Here is a 12,968-nt window from a genome sequence, read left to right on the forward strand (position 1 = left end):
ACAAGCAGGCTTGATTACTGTAATGCTCTCCTGTCTGGTTCCCCAAGAAAGCCATTGGTCAACTGCAAAACATACAGAATGCTGCAGCACGGGTACTGACCGAGACCAGAAGGAGAGCACATATTACACCAGTTTTAATGTCTCTCAACCGGCTGCCTGAGTTTTATGATTAAATTAAAGATGCTTCTATTGGTTTTTCAAATCAATCCATGATTGTGCACCCCAATACATGTCAGACATGCTTTTAAGTTATGTACCCAGTAGGTTCCTCTGGCACTGCACTTTTAACTATCCCAAAGCCTAGAACCAAGAGGCAAGGAGAGACAGCCTTTAGTTATTATGCCCCTGGAATAGCCTTCTAGAGAACCTGAGGGGGGCAGAAACTGTGGACATATTTCAAAGAGATCTTGAAACACACCTTTTWAGCTTAGTTTTTCCTTCATTCAGTTTRCGTTATTCTTTTGTTTTATATCCATTTATGTTTGTTGTGTAGTAAATATTTCMGTTTTTATTGTCAATGTTTTTTGTTGTTGTTTTTCTTTCTGTAAAGCACATTGCGTTKCATTCCATGTCTGAAATGTGCTRTATAATGAAGCTGGATTTGATTTGATTCGAAGAGTGTAAAGTACCAGAAAGGATTCCGCTATTCTTACAAGCCCAATAACMCGTATTTGGCACTATATAGAACCATTTGTTTTTAGTGTKTTCCGATAGGAAGGAAGAATAGGAAGGGGAAGGGTTAATTTGCGGCTGGGGAAACCAGATGCTAATTAAGTCTTTGGAATGTCACATACTAGCATTCTATTCCAGAAGCCTTCAGAGTGGGTCAGACATGGAGTGAGGGGAGCGACGCACGTTTCAAATTGTTTTCTAATCTTATTGACGACGTTCAAAAAGAGCATCCACACCAAATACCAGAGCCACAGGTAATGTTCCCTATTGTTTTGTCTGTTGGAGTTTACTTTGTCATATCTGGATTTCAGGTAGCCTACTTTAACTGTTATAGTTAAACAAGAAAATACATATGGGGGAAACCAGCCTAAACCAAATCTAATTTAATMAAATAAGCATATATATCCAAAATGTGACATGTTTGCGCACTGGTGTCATAAGAGCGAAAAGATGCTGAAGTTGAAATCGTTTTCATTTTCTCCAGGGAGATAAACAAATGCAAAATGGCATTGTCCAGAACAGTGCTGTTGTTATTGGTGTACTCGTTATCACTACATGACACAGTAAGAGGTGTCGCAGAGATATGCCGGGGGACGCACTGCCAYGGTGGCGAGACTGGGGATCCCAGACCCTGCGTCGGAGCCCACTGCCTGGGGGGTAGATCATCCAGACCACCGCGGCAATATAATCCAACAACACAGGGCAGATCGGGACAGACAGTCCACAGCCAGCATCATGTGTACCACAGCTCTCAGTCAAGAGGAGACACCACAGACACGTATGTTGTTCAACCACAGCGCGGTAGGCACAGTGACAGCGCTAGGGAACGCGCAAGGATGCAAACGTATGAAGTTTTTGGTTCAGGATGTACTGGAGCGGATTGCGTTACTCCTCAGAAACAGCTCCAGGCTTTTAACGACACCAGAGACTGTAAAGGGATCGAATGTAAATTACCACTAAGGATACGGCCGAAGCCCCGTCCAAAGGATTGTGTGGGAGAGGGCTGTCTGGCTGATGATGCCGCAGCTTCCAGCCAGCCTTCCCCTGTCCATATGCCGGACAGAGCTGCTCAGTTTCTGGGAGAATTTCCAGAGTTTGGATATCCTGCATCTGAACTTGGCAGTGCGCCTTTGGGAGTGCAGCTCACATGTGACATTAAACCAGGTTAGTATATACCCACACATCAATTGTATATGAAATATATTATTATTAGTGTTATAATGCATTCAAATACTACACAGTAACGGAAAACTGTAAATTATATGGTCATTTGGTGTATTATAAACAGTCAAATACTCTGAAACATTTTACTGCACCATACTGTAAATTATGGTGCATTGTGGGAAAATATTGTGGTCATGGCAAAACATTGCTGTATTTTGTATGGTACTGTCATTCCACCCCACAGAATACAATACCATACCATATCTTTGGTGCACTAATAACCGTTTGACCACTAGTGGGTGCATGGTATTGTTATTTTTGGTTCATTAACATATTTTGAGGGTTGGGCTTGTAATAGGCTATATTTGTTGCACCCTCAAGTGAGAATGCTGTACTATGTGGTTATAGTGGCCCATCAATTTGGATGGGCAGCAAGTATTAAACCTTTACCATGTCCTTTTGGTCTGTTTTGTAGTGATGGGAGTACAAAGCTTCCTGAAGCGTTAAGATTTTCCATCCAATTGTGTTGAAAATAAGTTCATTATTCAAGGCTGTGATCAACACAGTGTACACTAGTGGCACCTGCTGGTCAAAATAATTTAGAGCTGCCAAATTATTATAGATGATGTCCCATAGCGTGAGCGTAGCGTAGCCTTTGTCTTCTGCCAAATAAATACCAAACCAATCAGGTGGTTGTTCAGCAAAGCTTCAGACAACATTGATCACATGCTTCTGATAAAGTGATACAGTCATCGGCACACTGCTTCGCGATTTCAACGCATGCCTCGGAGCTCCAGCATTAAACGTAACATCACTACTGTTTTGCCCTGTAGTCGATGCCAGTTTGGAAGCCTTTGGTAAGACCTCTAGAAGTGCAAGTGATATAAATACCCMAATATTAATTAATATGCTGTAATATGTAAACACTTTACCTAGCAGCCAACATGCTTGCACCAATCCCTTAAAAACCCCTCCCTCAATGAATTTCATTCATCCATTCATTTACCTTTTTTTTTTACAGTATAATACAATACATGTCATGGTATTGTACTTTGTGTAATTACACAGTACTTGCTTTGATGCCGTATTTATATTGCATTAGGTGTACTGTAATATGAAATACAGAATTTTACTTGCCACGAGCTGMCTGTAATCTACTGTCAAATCCACATAACACCTTTACAGTGTAGGCTATCTATTAAGAAAAACGTAATTGACAGATGAGGGAAGATACATAGTGTGTAAAGGGGTTCCAACTCATGCCAGATTGAACTCCATGGATGTGTGCGTAATTTGGAACCCCTTTACGCAAAATAACCAAAGTAGTCTCATTCCAGAACAAGCGGTTTTGATAGCGATTTATTGTCCGGTAGGCTACATAGATTTTTGTTTAGAAATGACATGGCGAAATGGAAATCACATAATATTCCTTTAATTCCTTTAAATTTATTTGGGATTCATTTAAACACGCAACATTAGGCWTCATTGCTACCATCTTCTTGTGTTTGAGACCCAAGATTATGCATGCATTGACTGCAGTCCAATTGAAATAGAAAAATGTCTGGCAGTCAAGAAAACTTAGAATGCTYTGATGTCTATAAAAAGCCTGCCTAGGAAACTTCCATTACTTGATGTTGGACTTTTAGATTTTCTGCCAAAATAGTTTAACATTTTTTTTTTTAAGTATTTCATCTCAAAAAGTGATGTACTGTATTATCATAATTTCACAGTATATTTAACTTAGCATTAACCACAATTTCAGTAATGATTTGCTGAACTGTTTTGAATTCTAATCATCTTAGAGTACAGGAGCACATTATTAGTACTTGATTCCAGTTTAATAGCTAGCTATGCATAGTTCCACATCCTATCTCTGACTACTCCACACTTTTTAAACCCTGCCCTATTCCATCTCACAGGGGAGAACGAGGTGCCTTCAGAGGATGCCCTCATCTTACACCTCCAACTGGCTAAGGGGCAGGAGAAGCTGGTAGAGGCCCTTCAGGCTCAGCAGACGATCATCCGCGACATGCAGCAAAAGCTAGCCGAACAGCAGGGGGCACTGTTGGCCCAGCAGCGGGAGATCCTGGAGCAGCAGCGGCGCATGTACGAGCAGATGGACGTGGTCAAGGCACAGTACGGCCTGCTCTCTGACACCGTCAAACAGGTGTCCTTCCAAGGCCTCCAAGGGGAGCTCCAGAGCTACTTCGAGAGCCACCTGGCAGGCCTCCAGAGCCAGGCTCGGAGCCACCTGCAGAAGTCCTATGCCGTTCGCAAGGACATGCACATGGATGTAGATGCTAAGTTGATGGATGTGGTCGGGGAASCCCACCTTCCGCACCCCCTGCTGGGGTGTGGCGCCCCGTGTGGACCGGAGGATTACTGTGACTTCCAGAGGGAGCCGCCGCAGTGTGAGAAGTGTACCATGTGCCCACCTGGTTTCTTCCTGGTCTCCCAGTGCTCTCCCAATGCAGACAGAATATGCCAGGACAGAGACGAATGCCTTGAATTACCAAACCTATGTGAACAGGGAGTGAAGTGCCTCAACACTCCAGGTAAGGCTTACAACATTTCTAATTTGTAATTAGACATGATATCCATCCTGGTTCCAGAAGTCCTTTTACTGAATAGTCAACTAAGAGTATCAAGCAATTTGGCACATGCTCATATTTCTGATCTCCTTCTCCCATCTCTTTGTCGTTGTTTGATGCTGAGCAGGAGGGTTCAGGTGCCTGGGCATGTCGGAAAGGGAGGCTGCTGCTGGAGTATGTGGCCATGACTACTTCTACAACCAGGAGCTTCCGGAGTGCCAGGCTTGTTCTGACTGCAATGGAGAACCCATTGCCATCCCCTGTACAGCCACCAGGGATTCTGTCTGTGGACCCTTCACAGACAACCTGATGTCCCAGTCCTGGGGCGCCACCGTGACCTTGCCCCCAGCCAGGGCCCTTGGCAGCCACATCTTCCCTGGCCTCCAGCTCAATGTACAGAGCAAAGAAGCCAGCGACTTGCTATCCAACCACGCCGGCCGGCTATCCTTCCAGCAGCACGGCTTGATGTGGCTGGACCATAACTTTGCCCTAAAGCACAATTGCAGGAACTTCCTCCAGGTGGGCATGCGGCTCAACAGCAGTCAAGAGGAGGAGGGCCACGACCTCAGTGGGGTCCGCATTGAGCAGCCAGACGGGAAGTACTTCCAGGGAGTTAGCGTTAGTGGCAGCGCAGAGGTCGAGCCCAACCACATGCTGACACTGTTCCTGAAGAGTCCCAACCAGCATTGCAACCAGAGTAAGGACCTTCAAGTCTACGAACTCAACGGGCCTTCCTTCAGCATGCTCTGGCTGTCCCACGATACTGGAGCCGTGGCCATGACAGCACAGATGTCAATGTCGGCCCACTACCAGACCAACTACCGTCCAACCTTCCGCATCACCTCCGTCTCTGACCCTTACATGGTGGGGTTGACCCACGACAGCCGCGGGGTGCGCTTCACAGAGAGTGGYGTGGTGAAATTTGTCCTACAGCAAGCGCTGTACTCCATGGGCCACACCTGCATCCGAGAGGGCTTCTCTCTGGTGGCCTACGCCAACCGCAATGGGACCAACCAGGAATTGATGCAGGCATTCAAGTCTGGCGTCAACTACAGGGACACATCCATCACCCTTTCTGGGGCTGTCAGGGTGGATAGTGGGCACTCGCTTAGTTTCGAGATCCTATCCCCATCCCAGTGTAATATCCGCTACTTTGGAGACAGTACTGGGATCAGTATACTGAGCCTTATCTGGATCCCTTCAGCTGTCTCCTCTGCTCTGACTGCCACAGTGTCCAGGACAGGCCTTCCCTCTGGAGTCGTCCGCAACAAAGCCCTCCTCTTCCAGCAGGTCAGCCCAGAATCAGACCAARTGCGCTTGGCCCGTTCTGGGGAACCCAACGCCCAAAAGAACTTTGTCTTCCGGGGGGATGGGACAGCTAACGTGGCYCTCAACCTGAAGCTGATCCATTCGTGTAACGTGGTGAAGCTCACCCTGCACCGGCAGGGGGGCAGCGGGGAGGGTGGACAGGCTACACCCGTGGCCCAGCAGATGTCTGGGCACATGCCCGAGGGCAGCGAATGGGCCAACGTGGGCCTGAGGGCCTCCTTCCAGGTCCAGAACGGTACAGCCATCTATGTGACACTGGACTGCGTACGTGGTCGTGTTAACCAGATCACCCACAAGGGAGGCACTAACATATCCATCCTCTGGGTGGCGTTGTGATCCAAAAAGAGGAACTTTTTTGTTGTTGACTCTGTCACATTTTGTCAACACGTTTTAGAAAAAAATACGGTTTCGCACAATTTCAAATTACAGAGCAAATTTGGAACCTCACTTAACTTCACAGGTGCTTCCAAGGTAGAGGAGATTTTTTTGAAATGGAAGGTTGTGTTTTGTCTAATGTTAACATTTTTGTCATGTTAATGTTGTTTGTATCTTATGTCTGATACTTTGTTGATTCATTGATTATTTTTGGATGACAAGTACTGATTTTGCTCGAAGTACTTCGGCTGGTTGAGCAGTGACCAATTATTTTGTATGGAGTAAGCTGAATGATGTGTGTGTGTGTGTGTGTGTGTGTTTATAATGTTTGTTATGCTTTTTATTATGCTATATCTTATTCCATCAATTTTCTGCACATGAATATGAAATGTTGCCTTTCTATGCGTGTGTATTGCAGAGTATTTTGATAAAAGAGCATTTAAATATTTTTAAATGTATTATATTTAACTTTCACCAAGCGGTTATTTTTATTTCATATTTTCAATAACTTATTCTGAATTTTATGTCACTTAAAATAATAGTAGTGTAAAATTGGAAAAGATTTGTGTCGATATACTATTGGAAACAATACCTTACTTCATAACCAGAATTGTACTTCAATCTCTTTTGATAAAACAAACAAACAATCACAGTTGTGTCAATACTGTACTTCTAGGATACATGTATGTCAAACAATAGAATTATGTTACAAATATTTATGTGACCATGGAACTACAGTATAAGTGTAGTATACATTACATTTACTTATATAAATGGTGTAGGGAAAGTTTATCCTCAGATTATTATCATTTTTACATTTGATAGTTCACACAAATCAGGTTTTACGTAGCAACAATATGTTAACTGTTAACTACATAATGTATGTTATGCTTTAGCCTCAATACTCTTGGCCCTGTGGAAGTGCTGCCTATGCATAGCATTCTTAATTGCCTTTGTGCATGTTCTGTCCCCCAAACAATTAGACACAATGAAGTGTTTCAGCGATTTGGCAGCGAAGCAAAGCGGTCGGTCACTGAAATACTTCGGCTTTATTTTCACTTCGCTATGCAATGCCTGGTGATTTGTTTTACTTCACATGTATTGTAGAACAACAATGAGTGTATTCTTTTTTTCAAAGCCAAATAAAATTCACAAATATTTTGTAAGATGTTGATTCTCCCTCTTGCTTTAAAAAAAATGGTATGTACCAAAAAGTGATGAARAGGTCAGCATCTAGGTGGAATTTTTGGGATGAGATGAGATTGATTGAGATGTCATTCATGTAGAAAATGTATGTCCTGATATAGAGGCTTTGGTAAAAATTTGAATGACGGCACACATTCTCACCTCCACCATGTGACTGCATCACATGATATGAGCCTAATTCTTCAGTCTTTTCAACCATGACAGCTTTAAAACTGACTCCACCATCCTGACAACCATCATACATGAAATACCCAGTATTTTCCACAGTTTAAATAGAAAACTAAACAGTCAGACATTACTCATGTCATGGAGTCCCAAACATATTGAACCTATTTGAAATCAACTTTTTGAGCAAGGTGTCCAAATTGCAGAAAAGAAATCATATAATTGTACTAATTATTGGTCTTGAATCATTTTAGAATCAATCTATCATATTTAACTCACAGGTAAACTATCCCTCTCCAAACATGACTAATAGTGGCTGAATCGGAACGAAAACTCATTGTGAGAAATAATAAAAKGTTTCTGTCTGCAGTCTGAATTGAAAACAGGTGTTTGAGATGGAGCGCCKCTTCAGAYTTCTCATGTTGTAGATCAAATGGGACCCGCAGTGCATGAGGGGAAATATCAAAGCCAGCAGAGAGACAGAGCTGTATGTGTGTGTGAGAAAGAGGGAGAGAGAGGGAAAAYRAGAAGAGAGAAGATGTCTRTGTGCATCTGCGTGTATGTGGGTGTTTATGTGTACGTGTACGTACGTTGTGCATGTGTCTAGAGCAAAACAATAGTGTGCATTATAAACTATGGACCGTTAAGACAGAAGTAGTAAAACTGAATTTTCACTTTTTAATGTGAACCATGTGTTTCTTTTACATTTCTCATACTTAACACTCAAATGTTTGACACAAATCACGTGTGTGTGACAGTCAGTGTTAATTCATAAAAAGACAGTCCAGTATCATTTAAAAGATGGACCGTTAAGGTGCTATGAAACCTGAATCACTGTAAACTTATCCAGTGGTGTTTGAGAGGCCTACAAAAGAGACATCATTCACCACCACAAAGCATATACTGTATATGCAGTTAGTTTATTTACCCTCTTATGGCTTATCCACTGATGTATATTAACCCTGGATTTCTGATGCTATGAATTTGCCAATGAGAGGCTTTGAAGGCATATCTTTTTTGTTCTTGCAGTGGGGACAGWAACATTAGTACTTTCACAAAATTATACTTTAAGGAAATGTTTTATATATATTTTTTTGCTCACATAATATAATTTAAAAGTACGCACGAAGGTARGTGTCTGTAATAGAATAAATGTGGCAAAAACTAATGTAGATATTTATAATTGCATTTCTACAGCTTACAAAATATTTTTTACGAAGGTGGGGGAGTGTCAAGATGGAGGCCTTAAAAAGGACAAACCCAGAGCAGGAGTCTAATCAAAAGCGGATGTGAAAGCAAGTCATTCCTCTTGTCTGCAGTCAATGTAAGCCATGTGGGCTSTTTTCCTCTGAGGCCACAAGCCACCAAAAAAATACATTAGCTACAGGAGGTTAGCCTGACATGGATTGGCTGTCTGTATCTTCGTGTTGTATACTGTTAAATATGGTCGTTTCTTCTTTATTAAAAAAGAATTTAGGCCCAATGTTGATGTCTAACCCCAAAAATATTTTGAGAGGATGTGATGTCACACACAACATCATTACATAGCATCAYTTTGAAAAGAGAGTAAAGTGGGAAAAACACATTTTGTGCATTTGTGATGACTCACTGTAAATAGAGTATATCCATAATCATTTACTCAAAACCAGCAGACATACTGTACTGGATGAGCATTATCCATTAGAAGAACAAGTTGAAAGTGTCTGTTTGGATTGGATGAGTGTTATGTACTGTTACAATGTTAATAGTGTATTTAGCTTTTTGTGAGGCTCTAAAACTCAGATGCTGCTTGTATTTCATCTAACAGCTTTGACATTTCTTGTTGGAGTAGTAGAGTGAAAGTAGTCATTTTCCATTATGCTAACGCACCTTCTTAAAAGACAGGGGCACTTTGCAACACTATCTCAGTTGGTTGCTACATACCACATTCCATGCCTGGCTACTTTAATAATTACACCGCCCACTCTCTCTGCTAATAAGTAACTAATGGTTCACCAATTATAGCTAACAGCACTGGAATAGAACAGGGAGGGAGTGTGTGTGTGTGTGTGTGTGTGTGTGTGTGTGTGTGTGTGTGTGTGTGTGGTGTGGTGATGTGTGTGTGTGTGTGTGTGTGTGTGTGTGTGTATGGATGTGTATATGCGTGCGTGTGCATGAACTCCTCTGACCACTGGTTGCAGGGTCATGACCAGTTGATGAGAGGTTTCAGTCGACCGTTTTTGGTCACTGATTACTTCTCACTCTCCTTACCATCCTCTACAGTATTATAACCATATTATGTTTCTCTCTCCTCTAAAGCCCCGTTTAAACCTTGTGTGTCCTTTGTCCTGATCTTCTCCACATTCTGACTGTGCCCACAATTTTAGACAGGTCAGATCTTATTTTGTTAACAGACAGGATAAGAACAAGATCAGGACAATATCAGGACGCATGTTAGCGGCAGGTATAAACGGGGCTATAGATAATCTCTTCCTCTTTCATTCCTCTTCTCTCCATCTGTGCAAGTCCTCACTCTCTTTATCCCTCAGAGGGGTTAGTGATGCATGCTGGAATGAAGTAGCAGGTCACTAGCCACAAACACAGGCTGAAACGTACTGTTAACGGGCCCAAGCAAAAGCCTTTCAGTTCCAAAGGCTGCAAAATTCTGCCTGCCTGCCTGCCCCCTCTCTTCTACTCCCATTGGCTCACAGCATGCTGAAAGAGTAGCATTTGCTGCAGGGAAAGAATACCCTTTACTAGAACTATGAAATATGCCTTTTCTAGACACATTTTGGGCCAAGTTCATGTTCTTATCAGTCAAGGTTTGRGGCAGTTATTGGGGCAGCTAAAAATGTTAGGGCAGCTAAAATAATTATTACTTTCAATTCACAATATCTTCGTTGTATTGTAGATTATTGTAGATTAACTATAATGTTGTTGATCCATCCTCAGTTTTCTCCTATCACAGCCATTAAATTCTGTAACTATTTTAAAGTCACCATTGGCCTCATGGTGAAATCCCTGAGCGGTTTCCTTCATCTCCGGTTTCCTTCATCTCATCTTCATCAACTGAGTTAAGAAGGATGCCTATATCGCAGGCTATGGTCTATTTTTCTCCACTTCCTGTCTGACTGACGTGYCCAAAGTAAACTGCCTGTTACTCAGACCCAGAAGCCAGGATATGCATATAATTGGTACCATTGGATAGAAAACACTTTGCAGTTTGTAGAAATGTTAGAATGATGTATGAGACTATAACACAATTGATATGGTAGGAGAAAATTCAAAGAAAAACCAACCCGGGAAATATTTTTTTTTGAGAGCCCATGCTCTTTCAATGGAAAGCTATGGGTCCTATGCAATTCGGACAATGCAGTTAGATTAACAAGAATCATTTTTATGATTATTTATTTGAATTTGCGCGCTCTCCAATTTYACTGGAAGTTGTCGACAGGTGTCCCGCTGACAGGACGCCTAGCCCTAAGAAGTTTTAAATTCTGTAACTATTTTAAAGTCACCATTGGCCTCATGGTGAAATCCCTRARCGGTTTCCTTCATCTCAGGAAACTGAGTTAAGAAGGATGCCTGTATTGTCATAGTGACTGGATTCACCATCCAAAGTRTAATTAATAACTTCACCATGCTCAAARKGATTTTCATTGKCTTCTTTTTTTTAACCTATCTACCAATAGGTGCCCTTCTTTGTGAGGCATTGGAAAACCTCCCTGGTCTTTGAGGTTGAATCTTTGTTTGTAATTCACTGCTCGACTGATGGACTTTACAGATAATTKTATGTGTGGGGTACARAGATGAGGTAGTCATTCAAAAATCCTGTTAAACACTATTATTGCACACAGAGTGWGTCCATGCAACTTATTATGTGACTTGTTAGGCACATTTTTACTCCCAAACTTATTTTAGGCTTGAAAGGGGTTATTGACTCAAGACATTTCAGCTATTCATTTTTAATTCATTTGTAAAACTTTCGAAAATACATAATTCCACTTTGACATTATGAGGTATTGTGTATAGGCCAGTGACAACAAATCTCAATTTAATCCATTTAAACTCAGGCTGTAACACAAGAAAATGTGGAACAAGTCAAGGGGAAGTGTATACTTTCTGAAGGCCCTGTAAATGTACAATACAATATGGTGTGTGTGTGTGAGATTGGTTACGGTGTGTGCGTGTGATTGCGGTTCCAAATCAGGGATAGTACCAAGTGCCGTCCCCATAGACATTTTTGTTGTATCAGTGTCGAAACAATCAACATCTTACTCAAAAGTTGTACTCTTATCATACAAAAGTGCACAATGGGATAATGCAAAAAGCTACACTACAGAACAKAATTATTATTAGAACTTCTAAATGAATAGTTTCCTTGAAATATGATGTGTTTTATCCTATCAGTCTGTAACATTGCTCTCTCTATCAGGATGACTCCAGGATRCTGTTTCTTTGTGTGTCTAAAGAATGAAACAAAAATTGCAGAACTTATGTTCAAATGGATGTTCAAAATGACATTGTATAATTTGTTTCTTTAAGTGTGTGTGTGTGTGTGTGTTTGCATGACCATGTGTATGAATGTCTGATACCACTAGCCGACATATAGGACTGTCGCTGTCGCTATGGACTACTGTATCTAGTAAATGTATTATTACTATAAAGAGTATAGYATATTAATGATGTGTTGACCACTCTTCCCTGGGCAGTGATATCATTGGTTAATGTTCACTGTGTATTTACATCAACATGGACCAATTATCTTTCTTTATGTTATAACTGTCCTCAAACAGTTCCTTCAAATGTCCTTAAATCATTTATGAGTATCTATACCGACTATATGTCTAAATATATGTATGTAATGGATCTCCATAAGATGTGTCTCTGTGTAGTCATGAAATATGCCTTTAGAATGTTGATTTGGGATTAAACTGCCTTCTATTACTCCATAAAGAGAAACAATGTCTGTATTTTCTTAATTATGAAGCTAATGTAGCGATTATATTTACAGTGTACGTACAAATGTTTCATTGTAAACATAGGCCTACAATTGTGTACCAGTAGTGGGTTTTTACAGTACTCAAAATCATTCTGTGACTTTATGTGACCGGGGAGAAAGAGCTCACCATGTTGGCGCACTCATAGAGAACCTGGTCATAAATCACTGAGAGCCACCAGGAMGATGATGTTTACRAAACTCTCAAAATGGTGGATCCACTTCCTCCTCTTTGACCTCCCACATCCACCATCCTGATCAAAACAACATAAAATAAATCTCATATCACACCCTTTTCCAAATATGGCACTACTTTTATAGCCTGGGTTACGTGACGTGGTACACAGCAAGGGAGAGCTGTGACACACTAGTCTGAACAGGAGTCCATTGTTACTGCAATATGGGCTGAGCTTTGATTGATTCTTTCCTGGGGGGAGACCTCAGATTGTTTGGATTTGAAAATCCAACCATTGTATTGGAAGGGGTTG

The 12,968-nt window shown here is 41.5% G+C and overlaps 1 protein-coding gene across 1 annotated transcript; it reads left to right on the forward strand.

The window, feature by feature from the left end:
• Positions 1-813: 813 nt before the first annotated feature.
• On the forward strand, positions 814-7,297 carry nell3 (NELL (neural EGFL like) family member 3). Its single transcript, XM_023973135.2, has 4 exons — positions 814-926; positions 1,157-1,836; positions 3,756-4,391; positions 4,555-7,297. Exons 2-4 carry the CDS (start codon positions 1,176-1,178, stop codon positions 6,090-6,092), a joined length of 2,835 nt encoding a protein of 944 aa, XP_023828903.1. The 5' UTR covers positions 814-926; positions 1,157-1,175; the 3' UTR covers positions 6,093-7,297.
• The last annotated feature ends 5,671 nt before the right edge of the window (positions 7,298-12,968 follow it).

This window comes from Salvelinus sp. IW2-2015, linkage group LG27 (assembly GCF_002910315.2).
Source record: "Salvelinus sp. IW2-2015 linkage group LG27, ASM291031v2, whole genome shotgun sequence".
NCBI classification, from domain to species: Eukaryota; Metazoa; Chordata; class Actinopteri; order Salmoniformes; family Salmonidae; genus Salvelinus; species Salvelinus sp. IW2-2015.